A 25032-nucleotide genomic window follows, 5' to 3' on the forward strand; every position below is an offset into this window, starting at 1 on the left:
AACGATTTCATGTCAATGTCAAATTTTGTATGTCACTGTTCGTAACTTCACAATTGTCATATATTTTCTTTTAACGTCTTTGTCTCATCCGTGAAACTGTGATTTCTGTGCACATTGTAAAAGTGAAATCGGTCTATATTAATATTCTTTCATAATACAAAACAATAATAGTAAAATTAGTTTCCTATTTTCGCAGTAGTATATCTTTTTTTTTTTAAGACCTTCATCTTTGTGAACAAGCTGGAAAATCAATCTGTTGTTTTCATTGAATGGTAATTGTTTAGTGAAATCTTGGTTTAAAAATGACCGGAGTGCGTGCCGGCCGCGTACCCAAGCGCCGAAGAGGGCACCGCGTAAAGACTCGGTCAGGTAATAGGAGGCCCGCATGTTAGTGCTTCTCCGTCGTTTTTAAGACTGCGGATTTGATCTTTGCTTGCAGGCTTAAGATAGTGTAGTGCTTGAATGAAATATCATTAATGGGTTATTAATACAATATTATTTGCTGCCAAAATACTATAGAATGTAATTGGTTAAAAATTATTAAAAAAAAGGTATTTATAGAATTTGTAAGTTATTGGAAAAATATGCCTACAGGCTACTATTAATATATTCCTTATAAATTCAAATTATTTCTATAATATTTATTAAAATAATGTAGTACAATTCTGGCGATATTTATTTTTTTTGAATACAAAGCAATTACATTTATTTTATAATTTTAGCAAAATTGTATCTCAATTTGTAGTTTTTATTTAATATAATAAAAAATATACTCGAATAACACTATGTGACTTACACAACACAAACAACTTACAAATGACAGTTTAAAAAAAATCTCAGTATTTGTAACCAAATAATAAGTTATTAAAATGTATATATCAATATATATAATATAATATGTTCAAGTCAAGTATTTTTTTTAAATTATTTTCATTTAATTTAAGTTATATATACAACAACAAACAACAACAACAACAACAGCCTGTAAATTCCCACTGCTGGGCTAAAGGCCTCCTCTCCCTTTGAGGAGAAGGTTTGGAACATATTCCACCACGCTGTTCCAATGCGGGTTGGTGGAATACACATGTGGCAGAATTTCTATGAAATTTGTCACATGCAGGTTTCCTCACGATGTTTTCCTTCACCGCTGAGCACGAGATGAATTATAAAGACAAATTAAGCACATGAATCAGCGGTGCTTGCCTGGGTTTGAACCCACATTCATCGGTTAAGATGCACGCGTTCTAACCACTGGGCCATCTCGACTCAAGTTATATAATAACAATAAACTATAAATCAATTTATTTGGGCATTTTTATAAACAGAGATTTTACCATATACATATAGCTTTTTTTTTAAATTGAAGTATCTTGTAGAAGAAGTTAAATATACATTCACATTGATTATTTTATTATATTTGTAATGGAGTATTCAAAGCAAAAGTAAATTTAATGTATAGCTTATTTTTTTATATTTTTGTTGTTTTTATTAAAGTGTAGGTCGTATAATTTCTTTTAGTATATTAATTGAGATGTTAATTTTTTTTTTGTTAATTTTGGCAGCAAATAAAAAGTTTATTCAACCTTCATAACAACACATTAAGTTTAAATGATAACAAAGTATTGGTTTTTTTTTATACTAACATAAAATTACATTGATCCAGGAATTTAAGGTGCATGATGAGAGTAGAGTGATGATCAGATAACCTTCCCGAAGAGTCAAGGTTACAAGGCCGAAGATCTTTGGAATGAAATGGTACATAACCATTATTGTAAATATTTTATCTATACTACCAATTTTTTTATAATTCAAAGATTTCAAACATGTACATGGAATGTATTTTTATTATTGATGTAGTTTATTTTTTTTTATTTGGTAACTTTTAATAAAATAAGAAACTAAATATAATGTTTATAACTTGAACATATGTCATTGTTTTTTTTTTTAATTAACATTAAATTTAGTTTTGAATTCAATATCATATAGATAGGTATAATTTGAGTCGACAAATTGTGAAAGATGAAGATCGTTAAAATGACTTATTGAAAATTATAGAGCATAACACTATTTTAATTTAAAAAAAAGTAAGCTAAATGAATGCAACTGTTTTTGTTAATTTACATAATTTTAATTCAAGCATCAAAAGTTGCTAGATGGTTGATTTTTGTGTTTAAAAACGAAAAATAATATAAAGAAATGTTTAATACCTATTGTATCTCTTTGGTTTGTGTTTGTTGAAGTAATTATAAAATAATTTGATGCTTGAAGTAATTTGATTTTGTTAAGAGCATGCTTTTTAGTCTTATTATTTCTATACACAATTGATTTTATTTGCACGGATTATGATTTTAATGCACTACTACTATTTAAGTGGGAAAATGAAAGTTTTATTGGTCATAACTAACATTAATATAAGTTGCGTAAATTTAGTGGCGATATGGAAATGTTTCGTCAATTGTTCATTGCCTCGAGGTGGCTATTATCTCGGACGTGAAAGGAAACTTGGTTTAATGCTTTGAAACAGTGGCCCATTAGCATAACAATCACAGCTTACTCTAGCAATTATGACGCTTGCTTAGCTGTGAGCGTCTTCCTTATTTTTTGTTGTTCGATTTTATTGTGATCGAGTGTTACCTCGCTACGACTTAACATAGGGAGGCGTATGACAGATAGTAAGTAGCTTCTCGTTGAAGGTGAAATTATTTTTATATTAGTTAATTTTTTAATAAATTTAACGATTTGAGTATTAAAATGTTGTTCGTTATGTATAATGACAATATTAGGGTATATTATGGGAGTTTCGGGCTTGTCTGGACACAGACTATCTTGATCGACACAAAATAAGTTACTCCACACTGATTTTCTCGTTAGAAAATTACAGAGTATTCAATCAAAGTTCTCTATAATTTGTTGGTTAGTAACTTTTGAGAAATTGCAATATCTAAAACATGTTCATTACGAGACAAGAGGATCTATAAAATATTACTGAATTGCATAAAATGTACTTATAGTAAATACCTCTTTTTAATAATCTCATAATCTCTCACAATAAACATCACTGAATAAATAATTTGATTGCAAAATTCCGACTCGGAATTACGTTTTCAGTTTTGCTACTTAATGAGGATTAGTGTAGTGAATAAATAATTTGATTGCAAAATTCCGACTCGGAATTACGTTTTCAGTTTTGCTACTTAATGAGGATTAGTGTAGAAAAATAAATATAGATTAAAAATAAAAACAATTAAACTATAGGCCAACATTTTCCATTATGCCTTTGCCGTAGTAGTTAATTTTTTTTATTAAAACTACTTATAAAAAAGAGTTGAGAAATAAAAGAAGTAATTATCTGGTAGTAAGGTTTCTTTTGATTTATATTTGAGGAAAGTAAAGTACGTATTTAATTCTGGTTTGTTCCAGATGAATTTATATAGATAATTTATACGATAATGACTAATAAATAGTTCCATAAATGATTAGCTTATTAATAACGAAGCGGCTAGTTGATACTTAATGTTTTATGCGATATTAGTAGCGAATAGAAATAAGTATTCTATGACATCATTATGTCTATAATTATTTTAGTATTTTTTTACCTTGCAATTACGAATCTTATGTAGGCATTTCAGCGGCAAATACGAGATATTTTACCTGAATACAAATAACAATGAGCACATAAAATTAAACTTTTGTTTTGTATGTTCTCGTTATTTTCTTAATACCTATTAATAACATAAAGAAATTTGAGATAGCCGCAACCGATACACCAGCTAATCAAGACATCGAGCGGACTAATTACGTAATAAGAGAATATAGATAGAATGTCGTATATCGCAAATAGATGCTACTTAATATTTAAGATTTCAATCGATCGGTAATTAAAACGCATCACAATTTGTGCGATATCATCTGAATACATAAACATATCTTTAATTATTGTTATCACTTGAAAATATGATAGTAACATGATTTTCACGTTTACAATATAATTGGTTGAAAGTAATATACCGCTAGTCAAAACCAATAGAATAAGGGGTTGTTATTTTAAATCTCACCATAATCCTTTACTCGTTACAGTACTAAGAATGATGGCAATAATGCAGGACAGGAATAGTGAGGACGTACCTCGGGAATTCCTCGAAACGGGACGTACAGGAAGGCGCAACGCCATGCCTGACATCTTGCACCCTCAAGGCGCAGAGATGACAACGGCCGACCTGCCATCTAGACTGCAACAACTTGTCACTACGGGTGAGTTCGGTATACTATTTGAAAATATTAAATGTCGCAGGTGAGATGATGGATATACTTTCTTTGTTTGTATTGTTTTATACGAGGATTGATTGAAACGTTTGTTAACTGAAGAAAGTCTTCTGAACCTTTTTTTTAGTCGTCAATCTGTAAACTTTCATTTCGTAAAATAATATGGGCATATTTTGCCAATAGCTTATCTCGAACTTCAAAATAAGCATTTGTTAGTTTGATATTAATTTATGTACTAATTAATTATGTTGCTTTTGAATGGGATAGAGAAGAACTGGTCGTGGTTACCATCATTGCCTAAGGCAAAGCTATAAATTCTTGAACTGTCTTGAGTAGGGATTCCAGAATTCTTTTTTTATAGGATCTATGTGTAGGTGGACAATACAATTTAAGCTTTAAGTGGAGTCTTCTCCGTTCTTTTTGGTGTATTTTTAACTCGGCAATAAGAGAATGGACTTTTATCAGTTCTTATATTTCATCTATAAAATCTCTCGGATGGGCTTTAATTAAAATCGCAATAAATCGTTCGTCGGATGCGTTTTTGTTTAACTAAAAAATTATCAACAATATTGGTACTCTTTCAGCTTCGTATATCGTAGAAAATCTAAGTTTACTATGGATTTTTTTTTCGCAGATTTTAACTATTTATCTCTTAAAGATTCGCTTTCGATGAACATTAATTTAAAAAAGGACTCAAAAATTCCTTAGAGCAATCATATCACATGACAACTCGAAAACTTATCACTCTTAAGCAAATCTTCTACACTATTGAACTTGTGCAAGCCCTTCTGGGTACCTTTTTTTTATATTTTTATTTTTTATTTTATGGTATAGGTTGGCGGACGAGCATATGGGCCACCTGATGGTAAGTGGTCACCAACACCCATAGACAATGACGCTGTAAGAAATATTAACTATTCCTTACATCGTCAATGTGCCACAAACCTTGGGAACTATGATGTTATGTCCCTTGTGCTTGTAGTTACACTGGCTCACTCACCCTTCAAACCTGCTACCTACTCATTATTTATTTCACCAAAAAGGCACTACTTACTTCTTCTTGTTGAGTTAGTTCAGCTTAGAGGAATAGGTGAGCTAGAGTAACTACAGGCACATAAGACATAACTTCTTAGATGATGGCAAATCGCGATGCTAATATGGGCGTAAGGTTGTCGCCCGACTTCGTTCGTGTTTTCGGTGTTGGTAATCAATAATTATTTATACAATATCATAACTAATAATAGCCTATGTATTATTCTGACGTATAACCTATACTATTGTAAAGTTTCATTAAATTCAATTTAGCAGTTTTTGCAAGTAACAGTAACAAAGATCCATGCATTTATAATATTGGTATGGGTATTTCAAACAATGTGAGTGGTCGTAACTATTTTCAAGGCCGACTGATTATGTGTAACAAAAAGAAAAACTCATAAAAAGTCAACGGTGATTCCCCGGACTATAACGGATATTCCAACTCAGCTCAAATATTTCGGCTCCTTAACGACTATTTACGTCAAATTATTAATAAACGCGGTATCATATTCTACTACAAGATACTATAAATCAAGATAAACTACGTTGATTTCAATATTGCGTATGACGGAAATCGCTTGTGGTTTTGAGCCGCAATAAATAATACGCCTCTATTTCATATTCATATCAAGCGTTCCACAACAGCCATGTTCTATGATATATCTCTGTAGCAACGAATCTCTTATCTTAATCCAATTTGCTACTTTAGTATACAAACGCTCAACCTAATATCAAATATGCAAGCAATTATTTAGCTTAAGACAATACATTAAGTTCTATTATTGTGTGAAAGTTATCGATATTAGCGATCGAAGTTAGTTGGTACAGTATGATATTATGACGACAGTAATGTGTGTTTCATTCATTTGTTATCTGTTTGACGTCGTGTGATGACACAAATCTGATAACTAATAGGCAATAAGCTGATTAGAAAATGAATATCCCTCGTAAATGAAAATTAACGCATAAAACATTGAATATCACTTGATACTTAATGTTCATTTGCTGAAAGCTCGTCTGCCCGTTAGCGTAATTAGCATTTGTTTTACATATTGAGATATTGAGTTTCTTTGGCGTATTTTTAGGTTAGTTTACGCTTTCTTAAGAGCGTATGATAATTTTTTCTTTGTTTATTAGATACTATCGTCTTGATTATCAATTGTAAGGTTATATAAAGATTAATATTGAGGCTGCTATGACATGCAACATTTTTTTAACTATCTGAACACGTGACTTTTGCTGTGCAAACATTTATAAGTTTACTATCTGTTGCCTGTGGCTTTGCTCGCGTAGAATATGAATATATTTACAAATTAACATAAAATATTACGTTGATGATTGGTATACAAAACGATCTTGCCCCTTTGTTTCCAAAAAGCAGCCTTTATTTTTAGAATATAGGTGTACCAAATTTCATATAAAACGGTCCAGTTGTTTTGGCGTGAAACCCAGACAGACAGAGTTACTTTGGCGATTATAATATTAGTTAAGATAGCACACAGAACACAGATAGTGTTATTAGTACGGTATCTACTACAATTAATATTACAATGGTAAATTTACATACCCTACATAGGTTTGAAAGTGTTCTTTGAAAAAATTCAATCATCACCTATTTTACCAAGTGAGTGAGTGTGAGAGTGATCAAATATACACAAACATCACTGAGTTTGTAATATAATTATTTAGACCTTTATTTTTTTTAATAATTCGTAATATGTCATAATTCATAAGTATTGATATCTCATGCAAACTCAACCCTTTTCGTTTCCCGAAATTTAAACTATCTCCGTAACTAATTTCATCTAAATCGGTTCAGAGGTTTATACGTGAAGCGGTAACAGACATAGTCGCTTTCGCATTTATATTTATAATATTAGTAGGAAGTAGGACTAGCTAATGGCCAGCATTCCTTATAATTTTCGTAGACAATTACCAGATATGACTCGCGCGTCATCTGCGCTAATGACACAATGCCAGAAACCGTGAAGGTTTCAACATCGACGTCATCAACTGTACAAAGTTTCAACTCAATCGGATGAATAGTTTTAAAACGCCACACACGTCAAAGACACGATAAATATCAATATATAAAATAAAATTGGAATGTCTGTTTGTTTATAAAAACAGCGCTTTTAACTAAATCCATATGTATGTGAACATGGTACATATAACATTATAATTTTTATTGTTTGTTTTTTGTTTGTGCCGGCTAATCTCTGGAACGGCTGGACCGATTTTGACGGGACTTTTACGAGCGGATAGCTGATGCAATAATGAATTGCTTAGACTTTCAGTTTACAATGACTTAATACCACAAAATCTGCCTAATATAAAATTAATAAGTTATAGTAGAATCAGCGAATTGAACAATAACTATATTGTTAAATTCAAACACGCAGAAGTCGTGGGCACATCTAGTTGTATATAATAATATGTGATCTAGATAATTAATATGTATTTATGTTCTTTTATTATTAAGTATTACAATTTTATTCTCTCATTTATCACCCATACAAACAATCACAATAACAGCCTATAAATTTCCCACTGCTAGTCTAAGGTCTGCTCTTCCTTTGGGGAGAAGGTTTGGAACATGTTCCACCACGTTGTTCTAATGCGTCTTGGTGAAATTCACATTTGGCAGAATTTCTATGAAATTAGACATGCTGGTTTCCTAACGATGTTTTACTTCACCGCCGAGCACGAGATGAATTATAAACACGAATTAAACACATGAATATTCAGTGATGCTTGCCTGGGTTTGAACCCGCAATCATCGGTTAAGATGCACATGTTCTAACCACTGGGCCATCTCGGGCCATTTATCACCCTGACTTCCCAGATTCCCAGGTCCAGGACCAATAAAGGATAATTGGAATGCACCATCATCGTATCTTGTTCGATCAACGATCAATATTGTAGAAAATATTGCTTCAATATTTCGATTTAATTTTATCTCAAATGTCGTCACAACAAATTATTGACGTAAGGATGTACGTATAATTACAATAATGTGTATTTCTTTAATGCCGTAAATATCTATTGATTATATTTGTTTATTGCAATTTAAGTCTTATTTATGGAGTCATAAGAAAGAAAAAACAATATCGAATGACGTAACGGAACATTTATATGGAAAATATTTATTACCTACTTTATCTACAATGAAGTTGTAGTACACTTAGCTGAACTCGCCACTTCGTCCGCTTGTAAAAAATTCTTATTCATCTCTTTATATGGTTGAAGTCATTTGAAATTATTAATATAAAATATTTAAATTATTAGGACAAAAAACACATACAGCGATTGGCTGGTGTGGAGACTGGACTAAACCGTTCGATACTCACGTGACTATTCTAGTTTGTTTCTATACTATATATACTATTGAAATGGGAATGTTTCACCTGCATCAAGGATAAAGGAAACCATCTTAACGAGAGTACCTGGCCTGTGGGGCCTGAGAGTTGTGTTTTGATTACTAACAACAACAACTGCCTGTAAATTCCCACTGCTGGGCTAAAGGCTTCCTCTCCCTTTGAGGAGAAGGTTTGGAACATATTCCACCACGCTGTTCCAATGCGGGTTGGTGGAATACATATGTGGCAGAATTTCTATTAAATATGTCACATGCAGGTTTCCTGACGATGTTTTCCTTCACCGCCGAGTACGAGATGAATTATAAAGACAAATTAAGCACATAAATCATCGGTGCTTGTCTGGGTTTGAACCCACAATCATCGGTTAAGATGCACGCGCACTCAACTGGGCCATTTCGACTCGATTACTAAACTTCTACCAAACTTCAACCTTTACTAGGCAAGCGTGATAGATTTCGTCCTAAAACTTCTCATGCTGAGAAGAGGACTGTCTCCAGCATGAGTGAGGCATAAACAGGGTCTATATTTAAGGCCACTTTCATGCGATGCGAGTTTTTTCATGTAATTGTATTGTGTTACATTTTTACCTGTAGTTGCTTCTTCCACCTATACAACGAAAAAAAGATACAAGCATTTTAAAATATTTAAAAATCGAATACGTCCCAACGACTCGAAGAAATTCTCATTTAGAATGAGCTCTCCTATTATTGTACTGCCTTCTTACTTAAATGTTAACCTCAAGGCCAACCGTTATAAGGATGTTTTAAAGTAAACGCATATTACTAAGTAAGCACATATTATATTTATTACTATAACAAAAACAGTCTCCTTGTTATATTAGAAAAGAAAATTTGAATTTAGTACTTCAAAAAAAGGAAATATCTGATGTGCCCAAGTGGCCCAGCATAACTTGAGACGGCTCTGAGTGTAACTCTCTCTACATTTCGAACCAAATTTAATTGGTATAGTTCTGCAAAATGGTGATTCAAAGGTCTTGTAAAAGCCTATGTGAATAAAACACTGATGACGGTCAGGATCATATGGTATTAATACTACTATAAAGAAATACGGGTAGTATTTCTATATAATGGCCGGTGTTAACAGTGTAAACAAAATAGTGCAGTGCGCGCACACCTGTGTTTTCTTTAAATAATTCTTATATCATTCTTAACAGACATGCCCTTGGGCTACATTTTTTCTTTTGAGTTCCATATGATTATCATTATGTTTTATTATTAACATAATAAATGTATTTTATGCAAGGCCTGTCTGAGAGGTGTATATTTGTATGAAAATATAATAAACATTTAGAAATAAATAAAGTATTAATACTGTAGCAAATAATCGTTTACAGTGTAGCTATTAGGAAAATGAGTGCGTTGTAAAAGATTGAACTATCCTAATAAATATAAAAAATAACAGCCCAATAATTTCCCTTTGCTGGGCTAAAGCTCCTATTCTTTCTTCTTTGAAATTTTTGAAACATATTTAGATGATTTCAATTGATAAATATTTAAGAAATTATTTGATCTGAATTTTCGATTAAAATCCTAATTACATTATAAAACTTTTGTTATAGCTTTTAACATGTTTCCATTTTATAAATAAAACAAAATATATATATACATTTCAGATCCAGAAAGCCCTCAGCCGGGGACGTCAAAAACAGAATTAGATCCGAACAAAGTGGACGAGAAGACAGGAAAAAAGGATAGTTGTAGTTGAGCTGTCTCGCTCACACAGTCCACGCGGACTACTCAGGACTTGCCCAAAGCTTAAGTAATCTCAATCAGGTATCATAGTATTATTAAGCACTGAGTAGAACTCACCTTAGATGGTGCAGATATAGCTCCTATGTCCTGTTCGAGAATGTAGTACATCCAATTGTTTCGTATTAGTGTGGCCGGGCGGTGTCGAATTTATTTTATTAATGTGATCTTTAGTGTCTCAATAAATTTAACCATAATATTAAAAAGCTTCTTTATTAACAATGTTGCTTAGTGTTATATGATTTATAAATAACTAACTGCACGTTCGACTCGTTTTCATGTAAAGGATTTGAAATATACTAACAGTCCAGTCATGTTAAGGAACAAAAAGGCTGAAAATTGTTATTACACACACATTGAAACAATAGGAATTATAAGGACATGGCGGGAAGTTGTAACTATATTTGTTTGTGTACACTAGAATTGATAGACATATATGTTTAAACTATATAACTGTATATAGTTTACCAGTAGAACAATGTTAGTGTTCCTTAGAATTGTTATATATGTGTAAAATTAGTTCGATATAATATTGATGATTACGTTATTAGCGATATTTTTTAAAGAAAACATTTTTTTACATAAAATACCATAGAATAGAACAGTCATGTAGGTAATTATTTAGTCCTATTTATGAGGCTTCGAATAACGTACTTGTTCACAATTACAGTAAATAGAAACAAGCAATATATATAACTTTAATAGCTTGTTAACAAATGGAAAATAATGTTAAAAATTCTTTGGAGATCCTAAAAAATATGTTAGATACTCTATTTTAATTTTGTTGAACTAGCACAAGTGTTTGTTTTTACTAAAAATTGTTTTAAAGAAAAAAAAAAATTTTTAATTAATCTCGAACTTACTAACTGGCACTATAAATCATTTGCTTGATCATGGAATCCACTCATATAAAAAAAAACTTTTAATTTGACGTTGGTTCGTAATATTGCCATGAGATAGATTGTCAAATTTCGCTTTAACTGCGCAATTTATATGTCAATTGCATAACAACTGGTCATTTAGATTTTATTATTAGATGTCCTTAAAAACTTAGCTTACCTACAATTAAATTTGTAAAACGTAATAAGTACAATTTATTTTGTGATTTTTGAGTGAGATAGTACTGTTTTATTGTTATAGGTTTTATATTAAATTACAAAATAAATTTTATATAATAGAAATTAGATTTTTTAAATTGTTTTATTTCTCGACATAATTGACGCTACGCTGGTTATTTATTAAAAGCACAAATGTTTTTATTATGCTATGTATATTGTATTCGATAGAACATAATTGTATTTTTTATTTATTAATTATAAATTAATTTTGGTTTTACATGATGACTTGATAAGACGATTGATCTTCGTAGTATGTATGATATAGCGACTATCTGCATCACTTGCCTTCTAATAACGCAGATACATAATATACCAGTCGTAGATGTAGACAAATAAAATTATATTATATTTTAATTTAAAATTGTTTTTCCTTTTAACGTAATAGAAATATGTATAAATTTTAATACTCGTTTGGTTTCAAAATGAATACAAATGAAATGTTTTAAATAAAATAAAAGAAGACATATTTTCAAAACAAAATATGATTATATAGACAGTTCAGCTAAGTTATCTTTTAGCGTACAATATGACAAATGAAAAAAGAATGAACTTTTATGACTTTTTTAAGGTTAATTCTGATAATATTCACACATTATTCTTATTAATTAACTGTTTATTTAGGCGATTCTATAATTTATTTATATATTTTACTACAAAAATAAATACAGTAAAATTGGTAGTAGTAATAAATATTAGTGTTAGAATGTCAATAATAGAGGAATGAATAGTGATTAGCATCCATATTGTATCTTATGACTAGATAATAATACATAACACTATGTATGTAACTTAGAATAAACTTTGATCTTCTCAATGAATGTCTTTTTGAATAAAATAACTAAATTGCCTTGAAATTTTACGAGCATCGAATTCTTAACAACGTTTTCTACTATTTCGATGTATCGCTGTATCGCTGTCTATATCGAGTTCTCGATTATATCTTACTATGTAAGTTATCAAATTACTAAAAATCGATGTTGAATATTGATCCCGTTAAGATTTTCCCTAACTTTTATCATCACAAATATTGGGCATTTTTTATTAATTTAATATAAAACATGTTTATTTTGTATTGACAGGATTATGCAAAGTTAATATCCATATCATATCACGTAAATGATTATATTTAACAAAATGATACAAAGCTTTTTTTAACTCTGTGGTAAGGTTATAAGAAATTGTCAAAAATCCCAGTTTATACATCCTAATGTTGTTTTTTTATCAAGCTGTAACTAGATTAGATTTAAAGTAATGTAATTTACACTCCGTAGAATACAAATTTTGTACGTTTATATTATGGCATTATTAATGCTTAGGGTATAAATATGTGTAAAGTTATACTTAATATTATGATTTAAAAATATCTGACTCTCACATTTGTTCACCCGACAAATTGACATACAAACAATTAGTGAATGATTACTACATCTGGAGCAAAATTCAGACCCAATGGCTTGTGGAGCATTGCCAATGTTGGATATGGGTTTTATTTTTTATAGCACAATATCTATGGGTGGAGGTTCTATTCTAATTATGATTATTAAAGAGAAGGAGCCAGATATTTTTAAATTAAAATAAACGCACATTCTATTCAATGTCTCTTACTGCTTGTCTATATTATATTCATTTTTTTTATATTGCAACGGGATATTTCACAGAATAGAGAAATAGCAATAGCATAGTTAACATATCAGACAAGCTTTTGGTATTCGTGACTCTGTGTATTTTTATAATAATCGATTCCTGTCATGTAAACCAGCATTAATATGGAATAATGTTTTAAGAATTATGTTAATAATCGTTGTAGTTGCATGTCATGTAAAAAATATATGTCCTTGCTAAATTGATCTCTCTTCTGATATATCCCATATTGAATGATGTGAAAAATTGCCCAACATGTACATTATTATTTCTTACAATTTTTAAGATAATTGCAAACATTATATTGTACTTTCTCATTAATTAATACAAGATTGCTATTTAATATTATTATTATTATTAAAATTTTCACATTTTAGTTATGTTTAAAGATCCTGTTTTCTATGATATGTTATATTTTTGCATGTATTACACATTTTAAAAAACAATATTTAATATTTCTAAATCCACACTTTCTGAAATATGATAGGTATTAACTTTTTATATTAATTAATTATTGACAATGTCTTATAAATAAAAATGAGTTATTATTTAGTCAAGCCAATTATTTTATATATTAACCAATAAATTATTCTTTATCTTATGTATTCACTATGTATGTTTTTTTGGGCTGTGTAAATATGTACTGAATATAATGAAAAATATAATAAATTTACTAATTTGTTTTTATTTAACTATATACCCTAAACATTGCAATAAATCTAATTAAATTCCTTCTTAAAATTGAAATTGCACTGAAAATTTGAAATATAAAAGACTACAATAATTTAAAAAATTAAATATTGAATGTTATATCAGAAGCGACTACAAAGTTATGTGTAAACTTTAAAAACTACTAACATGTGCAAAATAAAAAATTTTTCTTAGTACAATAAAACTAGTCCAAACGTTTATTAACTTTGACTATCTACCATATTTTATGGATTACATAAAGAAGTAGAATAATGTACATGCTCATATAAGCAAAAAAAATATTGAGAAAAAGAAGTAATGATCAATGTAAATATATTGAAATAAAAAAAAAATTAGAGCGCACACAAAATATTAACAATTTGTGACTCATAATATAATTTTAAATGGTAATCAGTTTTGCAGGTGTGTCAATATAATGACGTCACCCTGAGAAAAACGAATTTGACAACTGCCTATTTAAAACTTGCAACACCAGTTTGATGATTGATGTTTCACGCACGGGACGTAGAGAAAGTAATTTTATATTTTTAGTAATTTATACACATCCAATGGTCGAATAAACACTTTAGTGTTGTGAGAAATGCTCGTGTTGCTGTTATTGTTTAATTGCAAGTGCCAAAAAAGCAGACTTAGAGCATTAGAATGTCGGGAAATGGTGATGACTGACACATCCATTCGTGCTTATTTAAAGTGATTTTATGAGTGTTTTAGTGCAAGTTCAACAGGATGCCGAGGGGAGAAAATAGACCGAGCGTCCTGTTATCTCGTGATGAGAATGACCAGGTGTTTAGTCTCATTGGGCCGAAATGCCAGGTTAGTTAACTTTGACCACTTGACTTTCATGGCCTTCGATGAAATTCGTGTCCAGTAGATTAAGCGTATCACTCTATCGGTCTTTTATCAGTCGCCTAAAACTGATAAAAGTTTATTTTTGACAAGCATTTGATTTATGTGAATTTCTTACAATTTTATCTATTACCTGCTATATCAATGCCTTTGTTGATATCACAGTAAATAAAGAACCTGTTCATAAATAATACACAGATTATGAAAAATATAAAATATGTCACGAAATATACTCAGATAAACATTCTATATTAAGTTTTAAACTAATGATGGTATTAAAGCTGTATAACTTAGAAAGTGTACCCTTAAAATGTCCACTGCATTAACTCATGTAGATACATCATATTGTGGATCATGGGTGGGTCACAAATGAAATAATTATATAACATCTTCAAACAATGCACCATTAATATTCAATTGCTTGTTGGTATAAGGCCAGGTGACACACAAAGTATGATGTTGAATGGGGTACTGAGTTCAGGTATAGGTCTATTTGAAAATAAACATTGTAATTGTTTTTTAATATGCTTATTGTAAAATTTTTAAATGAATTTTATTCAAGTCGACTCTATAGAAATACCTTAAAATATATATCTACCAAACATTTTCTACCAAGATGTAATGTGATAAGATAATATAGATTATAGAGTAATTAATTTATAATGTTTACAATTGTCACTAGTTTTGATTTGTTCTATACACTTATAAACGAGAAGGGATAAAATTTGGTATATAGGCTGGATTTAATCATGAACTGCAAACAAAAGTTCATACAAAAATTCAGCTCAATGCATTTTAATGGAACAGGTAAACATTTGGTTACACATATTTACTGCCCACATGTACTTCCAAGAAAACTTAAATATTTAATAAAAGTGTCATTGTACTTATTATTTCATTGTTGTCTTTACAAAAAGATTTGACAAAAATTTCCTTTAAAAAATTTCATAATCCTCATATTATGTTATTGTCTATTAAATATGTAAATTATCGATCAAATTTATATAATAACATTTTGATTCCATCTCGGTTAATTTAAATACATTAAAAATTATAATATATTTTAACGGTAACTTTCCATAAATTTTCGTAATACTGTCACACATCATTACATGGACAGTATAGACTGAACTACAAAACAACTTCCTAAATTACGTGTGTTTGTCACATAACTGGTTCTGCGTTAAGACAATGAATTATTCCTCGCCTGTTACAAACATTGCATAATGAAAATAGAAATCTTGGCCATCGTTTTCACCATATTATATAAATTACTTTGTTCTCTAAACATAATAATATATAAAATCTTTTTTTGTGTTATGATGATAATAATATTATCTATCATACTCATTACAGTATTATAATGAGTTATTGATAATTATGACAATTTAATTGTGACAAACTAAATTTTAATAGGTAAATTATCTTAATTTATTTAATTAGGAAAATATTTTGATTCCTCAGTATGTATGGTATGCAATAAACTTATTTATGGTTAAGTTTAAAAGAAAAAATGTTGTTTTCGTTCCTTTATTGGAAATGAGAATGTAAACAACATTTATTCTTTCAAATCAATTATATAGCTCAAGTTGACAACTCTGTTTAAGGAAAGACAGGAAACAGCCTCTGTATAGGCAATGCTCAGTGCTTTAAAGTAGGTGAAAGTAACAATTGTTTAAGCTACTTCCACAGGACATTTCAAGTGTCAACTGTCAATCAAATAAAAATGCAGTCCTGCATACAAATGATATGAATGCTTCTAAATAACAAAGTCACTTTAATCTAGCCATGACATTATTTTTTATCCTACTTATTGTTATGAAGTATAAATTGGCATTACCATTTTATTAGTGGGTAGTTTACATTTTTCTTATCTATACATATAATAAAATTGGAGTGTCTATTTGTAATAATGAAATAGCCGTTTTTTACTCATAATACATATCATAAGTATGTATGCATACACGTAACATATACCAGATTAACATTTTTTACAATTTTTGTCTGTCTGTCTGCCTGCTAGTTCCAACTAATCTCTGGAATGGCTGGACCAATTTTGACGGGACTTTCACTGGTAGATAACTGATATAATGGGGAGTAGGTTAGGCTACAATATTTCTTTTTTGTTAAATTCAAACGCATACAAGGTCACAGGCACACTTAGTCTGTATAATATGTATATGAAGTAAGAAGTTGTCACTTCACTTGTGATTTTAGGGTTGGTTACTAGGTGTTAGGCAAAAATAAGCCTTCTTCTTCCTTGGTTCAGGCTTGCTTTACATCCAATTTTATTAAAGTAAGTTCAACGGTTTGGACGTGAAAAGATCAATAGACAAATTGACAAAAAAGAAAGCTATTTTTACATTTATAATATTAGTAAAGATAGTTAAAAAAATTTAGTGACTATAATATAAGAGATTGGATTGTACTTCAATAAAATACCTTCATTTTCCACATTTCAGAGCTTAGCAACAGCAGTAGTACAATTATTTACAACAGAGGGGCCGGCTCATTCAGAATGGAAGAAGAAAGACACAGGTGTCCTTTGTCTCATCAAAGACAACAGCAAGCGGTCCTATTTCTTCCGCATCTACTGTCTATACCGAAAATCAATGATATGGGAGCACGAAGTTTACTTGCAAATAGAATACAAGAGCCCTCGGCCATACTTACACACATTTGAAGCTGAGGTAAGATATCATATTTCGATTACTCAGTTCTATAATATGAGTCAATCTTTTTTATTATCAATTTAACAACAAACAACTAAGTTAATATATAAAACCGCTCTGCCTGCCAATTTAATATACTTGTAATAGGTCCCATAATGTCCACTCTATAGTATTTCCCATGGGTATTTACTGACTCGAGACTAAGAATTTTGTGTAGGTTTTCCTGTAAACTATTATTGCTATATTTCTAATTATATTCTATCAATAATTAATAATTAATGTGATTTTTAACTATACTTCTCCAATGTTGAGCAAATATATTTGTATACTAAAACCCCTTGTTTTTCGAACGTAAGGAACCAAAAACTAAATATTCTCATTTAGGCATGATTATTATTAGTTTTTCAAAAAAATAACTTCAAATTACTTGCGAACTAAGTTCGTTTTTTTTTATGTTGCTAAGCACTGACACGCATAATTAATGTCATCTTGCCATTTTTTAGATACCTATAGCTACAAATGATAACGGATATTACTAACGTTATTGCTGACAATTATTTATTTTTTTCATGTTAGTTCTAAAATAGATTTTGTTGCATTATTACAGGAATATATGACAGCATTTAATTTTGCAAATGAAGATGAGGCAAGGGTGCTCCGTAATATACTTATCGAAAAGATTGAATTACGAAAACAAAGGAGAGAGGGTAAGTTCATAGAAGTAATAGTTACCTAAAGACCCGAATGTTAATTAAAGCGCGATAATTTGACATCTGATACATATACATTAAAAAAGTGAAACTTTTTTACGTTAGAAAAGTTTTACTTAAAAAAAAAAATCTCATCGCGTGCCAATAAAATTCACTGTAAAATTTGTTATTTTATAATAATATATATATATGTGTGTATAATATCATCAGTTAAATATAATAAAAGTTAGTTGATGTCATCCTGGACATTGGCAGCATATAATGATCCCGTTGCCACACGAATTATCGAAAAAAAATAATTCTTTTTTTTATTAATTTAAAATTTCAAAATTATTTTCAATTTCAGTAGAATGAAAAATCTATAATGGCTCAAGAGCGTCTAGATGCCGTTGATTATAGATAGTAGGGTATGTCTAGATTCAAGAGCTCTCGTATCGTCTCCGATATTGATTGTATAAGATAATTTAGTTTATTTCTACCATATAATACATACAACGCTAAATATACGCATCTACGTTTTATTATTGTAAATGTTTAAAAATAGTATGATGTAGGTTATAGGTCGGATGTACCCTTAAATTTATGTATTGTATAAAAAGAGTGAATAATTCATAAGGAATTCGATTTAAAAAATTACGAAATATAATCAAATTACTTCTTTCCTCAATCATTTCATTCGTCATTCACTATAAAAGGAACTTGTATAATTTTGCTAATCTTCAAACTTTACAGAGTTAAAACTGTAGGTTGATTTCCTTCAGCCTTCAGTTTTATTTTAAAGTTGTTTCTAAAAATTTTTTATGAATCCTCTTTTAATTGCACAAATCGAGTGACAAATTCATTTTTAGAACACAAACTATAATGTATATGTGTACCTATTGAAACGACGAAAACATTTAAATTTGTCACGTGACACGCGAATAAATTACGATAGAAATCGCTTCAACTCGAATCATTCGATTAAAATTTGTGCAATTCCACTAGAATGCCGATTGTCGATAAAAACTCTTACATGTGGACGATAAACAAACAAAATCAATAGAACATGCAATTACTTTTAGACACGATAAAAATATGATAAATGTTAATTTGTATGTGTGTGTGAGGTGCGCATGTGTGAGTACGCGCGAGCGTAATTCGTACGTGATTTGTTGTATTAGGGTAAAAGGTTCGTAATGGTAGATCGATAAGTCGTTATATCAAACATTTATAACCGATGAGTTCATTTATTACATGTTTGTATTTTACTTGCTAATGGCTAAAGAGAAGATAAACAATACAAGTGAACGAGATTTATAACAACACAGTCTGTTTATAAACAATACAAGCGAATGTTTTTCTGATTATTTCATCAACAAAAGGCGCATAGGGTTTGGATAATGAAGTGAGCAATATAACTATAATTAAAAAACAGGACATACTACGATATGATACCTAATTAATTGTTAAATTAAGAGAGAGAGAGAGAGAGAGAGAGATAATGCCTGTGTAGTAAATTAATATATTATGTTAAATCAACTCTGTTATTATTATTACTTGTGAAACATTAATACATTTTCCACTGTTCACAGTGCTGTCGTCTTTATAGTTGATTTTGATCACCGAACATTTCGATCATAATACAATAATATATATGTATATATTATAAGATTACTATGACTGATTTACTAGGTTTTTCATGTACATGCCGTATATTATATAACGCTATGTATTATATTAAAAGTTTGCTTATTTCCTTTCTTGGAGTTAAGTTTGCTTTATACGATCGAAATCGATTCAGTGGTATACCGAATTACTTTCTCGATTAAGTACTCGTATTAACTTAACCGTCGCATAAAAATATCTGTAAATGAGCCAAATATAATATTATATATAATAAGCCTTAGCTGCCCATAAAATCTGACCCCGAATGCTTTCGCCTTAATTCTATAAGGTGTATAATATATTTTTTTGAGTATGGCAATATGGATAAAAAAGATTTAGTCTTTAACTAGAATTAATTCCTGCAATATCTCTACCAACCATCAGTAGAACAACGCGGATAAAAGTGCCTCCTTCGACTAATATAATATAATAATGAGCTTATGTATATAACTGTACTTTTATCAAGTTTATATCGTTACTTACCACTTTCGTTTAGTATTGAAGAAAATAAAATCTAATATAACGTAATAATTATTGTAATTTCTGCAAAGTTGGCTCTAAATAAAGTTCGTTTATAATTTGACATATACTTTCATAGACAAGCCGTCCTCTTCAGTTATGGTTTACTATATATGTTAATTTATATAAATTTAATGAAAAATCCGTTTCTGACCATAATTTCATTTTCATTTCAAAATTACTTTCATACATTAATTGGGAAGAAAAACCCATATGAAACATAGTGACGCATATACTATATACTCCGTCATATATATTTTCTGAGAACAATAGGTTCAAAATTATTGGACTAAGTATTAGTTTCTTAAATGATAGAAAATTCTTATTTTTTAATTACCTACTTATAACACCTTTTTACAAAAGTATTCATCAAGAGGACCACTACAAAAAATCCAATGAAGATAAAAATAAATGTGACTTTTAATTTTATATATTTGATTCTAGAACGAAGGCAACGCTCGATGCTAGTGCCGCGGGCTAACAGCGCGTCGTCGTACACGTCGAACCTGTCGGGCTCGTCCAACCCGGCGGGCCGCGTCAACGGCGTGAGCGCGCCGCCGCCCGCGCCCACGCCGCCGCCGCCGCCCGCCCTGCCCGCGCACGCCGCCAAGACCAACACGCTGTCCAGTCAGTACTTTTCACCACATATGCGTAAATATTTCGAATGGATTCCTTGGGAATTTCCATTTAGAAATGCTTATTCTCGATTCCCGATGTAAACTCCCGACAGTAACAGCACAATGTATAAATGTTTATAAAAGTGACATTGTTCTAATTTGACGACTTCCGTGGTCGAGCAGCATATACACCGCTTTTCATGGGTACGCCACTCCGAGGTCCCGGGTTCGATTCCCGGCCGAGTCGATGTAGAAAAAGTTCATTGGTCTTCTATGTTGTCTTGGGTCCGGGTGTTCCATAACACAAGTGCTTTAGCTACTTACATTGGGATCAGAGTAATGTATGTGGTGTTGTCCAATATTTATTTATTTATTGTTCTAATTTGCAGGTTATACATTGAAGGGCTCGAGCAAAAAGCCGAAGGGGCGGAAATTGACGAAGGCAGACATTGGCACGCCGAAAGATTTCGTACACGTGTCGCACGTCGGCTGGGACGCGAACAAAGGTAATTAAATCGGACTTTTTCTTAAGCATACCGCTTTATACGCTTCAGGAATGAATAATGAAAGTAAAAATAAAAAGAAACCTAAAAATAAAAAAAAAACATGGTAAATCTTCCGCATTAAATAACTGTAATCATACTTATACTTGTCAGACTGTTTATTTTACAGTGTTAATGTCTGCCATTTAATTTGTACACACTAACACACATACAAAAATAATTCAAAACTTGGGCTTCTGTAATGGCAACACTGCATTAATGTTAAAATAATGTTTTAATTGTAACTTCAGTATCAGGTAATTTGCCGTCTACCTTCTTAACTTCAATAAATAAAATGGCTTAAAAAAGATTGAAAAGGTTCTATAAAGCTCAAAACGTGTGACAAAAGAGTTTTTATTTTTAATACGACCTTGAAAGTTAATTATTATTAAAAGAGTATTATTATTATTATTAAATACTAAGTTTTCGACCTAGAAATTTAATTCTTACACTAAGTTTTACTTTAAAACTTATAATTCCAGGTTTCGATGTCGACCTGCCCGCCGATGAGATGCAATCGTTCCTCGCCAAAGCGGGCATAACGGAAAAGCAGCTGAAGAACCAAGCCACGCGCCAGTTTATATACGACTTCATATGTTCGCACGGCGGCGCCGATGCCGTGATGGAGGAGCTACACGACACGCCTAAGATAAAAGGTGCTCATATACATACATTAACTTATAATAAGGCAGACGCGTGAAGCCACCTGATTGGTAGTCAAAGGCAAACATTGCCACTGTAAAAAAAAATTACATTCCTAACCTGGCGGTAAAGTTGCACAGACTAAGCCTTTCGAGAACTCGATAATACAAAGCATTGCTGTTGGCTGTTTCAAGATGTGTATGATATTATTAGTAAAATATACTTTTTACTTGGTGGTAGGGCTTTGTGCAAGCCCGTCTGGGTAGGTACCACCCACTCATCAGTTATTCTACCGCCAAATAACAGTACTTAGTATTGTTGTGTTCCGGTTAGAAGGGTGAGTGAGCCAGTGTAACTACAGTCACAAGGGACATAACATCTTAGTTCCCTAGGTTGGTGGCACATTGACGATGTAAGGAATAGTTAATATTTCTTACATTGTCATTGTCTATGGGTTATGGTGACCACTTACCATCACGTGGCCCATATGCTCGTCTGCCAACCTATACCACAAAATAAAAAAAATAAATAAATAAATACTTTGAAACACATAACTATGTATTAAAAAAATTTATTGATCAGAAGCATAATGTAGAGCTGTAAGCCATTGATAATAATGGCATGATTCCAGAGAGCGGTCGCGGGCCGGCTCCCCCCGCCGCGCCCCCCGCGCCGCCCGTGCCCGCGCGCGCGCCGCACGCCCTGCCGCCCGCGCCGCGTGAGTACCTCGCACGTGTACACGGCCTAATGGCCACCCCGGTTTAGGGGCTAGCGCCTCAAAGTATTGAGCTAATATCCCAATAATAAAATTCCACAGACATTTTTAACTTTGCCGTTTCGTAAATTTAAATCGTTTATAGAAAATACATTGGTAAAAAAGGTGTATTACTCGATACAAGATTTTGTAGATGATAAAAAAACGTGGAATTAATACCTGTTGACTTCCACGCAGGATATATTAATTTAAATAATTGTATTAACTAACATCACTTTGTATTTTTTAAATGTTGAAAAAGAGTAACTACTGAGTTTCCTGCCGGTTCTTCTCGGTAGAATCTACTTTCCGAACCAGTGGTAGCTTCACTTAATTGTTAATTGACGATTCAAAAGTGCTTATAAAAGCCTACTTGAATAAAGTTTATTTTGATTTTGATTTTTTTTTGAAAAAGACGTGGAAGTAAGACCTGTTGACTTCCACGCAGGATATATTAATTTAAATAATTGTATTAACTAACATGACTTTGTAATTTTTAATTGTTGAAAAAGAGTAACTACTGGCTTTCTTGCCGGTTCTTCTCGGTAGAATCTACTTTCCGAACCAGTGGTAGCTTCACTTAATTGTTAATTGACGATTCAAAAGTGCTTGTAAAAGCCCAATTGAATAAATTTTATTTTGATTTTGATTTTGAGGGTGGACCAATATCAGAGTTTTGTTAACCGATTTTTGACAACTTTTATTAAGACATATATATTACATATATAGTATCCGTAAAAGTTATAGAGTGAATATGTTATTTGAATGTCCCCAGCGTCTCGCGCGCCGCCCCCGCCGCCGGCGCGCGTGGTGCCGCCCGCGCCGCCGCCGCCCGCCTCGCTGGCGCCGCGCAACCCGCCGCCCCCGCGACCCGTGCAGCGTGAGTACTTATATAAATATTTAAGCATGATGTGTACTTTGTATCTTCATTTAAAAATCTTGCGATTCAAAAAAAAAAATTATTATTAATTTAAGAAAATAAAGTAACAAATGAAGTAAAGTAAAAGTAAAGTAACAGCCTGTACATTTCCCACTGCTGAGATAAGGCCTCCTCTTCCATTATGGAGAGGGTTTGGAACATATTCCACCACGCTGTTCCAATGCGGGTTGGTGGAATGCACATGTGTTGAAATTAGACACATGCAGGTCCTCACGATGTTTTCCTTCACCGCCGAGCACGAGATGAATTATAAACACAAATTAAGCACATATATATAGCGGTGCTTGCCTGGGTTTGAACCCGCAATCATCGGTTAAGATGCACGCGTTCTAACCACTGGGCGATCTCAGCTCAACACAAATGAAGAAAGATTTAAAATTCCAATTTGTCGTACAGCGCCGGCGAGCGCTCCGCCGTCGGTGCCGCCGCCGCCGCCGCCGCCGACCGCGCCGCCGCCCCCGCCCGCCGCGCCGCCCGCGCCGCCGCCGACGCCGCCCGCGCCCCCCCCGCCGCCGCCCCCCGACAGCGCCGGCTCCGACCCGCGTTCTGCTCTCATGGAGAGCATTCGCAGCGGGAACAAGTCGCTGAGAGTTAGTATTTTGTTTACGGATACAGAGAGACCAACGAAATTTACATTGCATTTTTTATTTAATATGTAATATTTTACAGCACGTGGAAGTCGGATCGAAGACTTCGTTGAACGACGACAGCAGGAGTAATTTGCTAAGTGAAATACGACAGGGAATCAATTTGCGATCCGTAAGTGGACACGTTATAATTTCTCCTGTATCGCAACTTTTATCTTTTAGCATTTACTGCAAGGGAAAGTAATTTGCTAAGTGAAATACGACAGGGAATCAATTTGCGATCCGTAAGTGGACACGTTATAATTTCAACTGTAATGCCACTTTTATCTTTTAGCATTTACTGCCAGAGAAATTTCTAATAATAATAATCTATTAAGGCATGTGATGATAGCTCTATGCTACCCCCCCACATTGGAAGGGGCATTGAGATTTAGTGTACTGAGGCTCGGGCCCGCAGGTGCGTCGCTCGAGCAGTTCCGGCGAGGAGCGCAGTGCGAGCAGTGCGGGCGAGGCGTGCGGGCTGGCGGGCGCGCTGCAACGGGCGCTGCAGGAGCGAGCCCGCGCCATACACTCGTCCGAGTCGGAGGACAGCGACAACACCACCAGCGACGGCGAGTGGGACGACTAACCGCCGCACCGCAC

At 32.2% G+C, this 25032-nt stretch overlaps 2 protein-coding genes across 2 annotated transcripts; both read left to right on the top strand.

Annotated features, from left to right (window-relative positions):
- Positions 1 to 43: 43 nt before the first annotated feature.
- Positions 44 to 12744, top strand: LOC124539430. Its single transcript, XM_047116827.1, has 3 exons — positions 44 to 369; positions 4078 to 4251; positions 10312 to 12744. The coding sequence occupies exons 1-3, from the start codon at positions 303 to 305 to the stop codon at positions 10401 to 10403; spliced, it is 333 nt and encodes a 110-aa protein (XP_046972783.1). The 5' UTR covers positions 44 to 302; the 3' UTR covers positions 10404 to 12744.
- Positions 12745 to 14378: 1634 nt separating this feature from the next.
- On the top strand, positions 14379 to 25032 carry LOC124537421 (neural Wiskott-Aldrich syndrome protein-like). Its single transcript, XM_047114261.1, has 10 exons — positions 14379 to 14730; positions 17226 to 17453; positions 18043 to 18142; positions 20753 to 20935; positions 21315 to 21431; positions 21950 to 22123; positions 23639 to 23743; positions 24200 to 24393; positions 24473 to 24562; positions 24848 to 25032. Exons 1-10 carry the CDS (start codon positions 14644 to 14646, stop codon positions 25016 to 25018), a joined length of 1449 nt encoding a protein of 482 aa, XP_046970217.1. The 5' UTR covers positions 14379 to 14643; the 3' UTR covers positions 25019 to 25032.

Source organism: Vanessa cardui, chromosome 2 (genome assembly GCF_905220365.1).
Source record: "Vanessa cardui chromosome 2, ilVanCard2.1, whole genome shotgun sequence".
Lineage (NCBI taxonomy): Eukaryota > Metazoa > Arthropoda > Insecta > Lepidoptera > Nymphalidae > Vanessa > Vanessa cardui.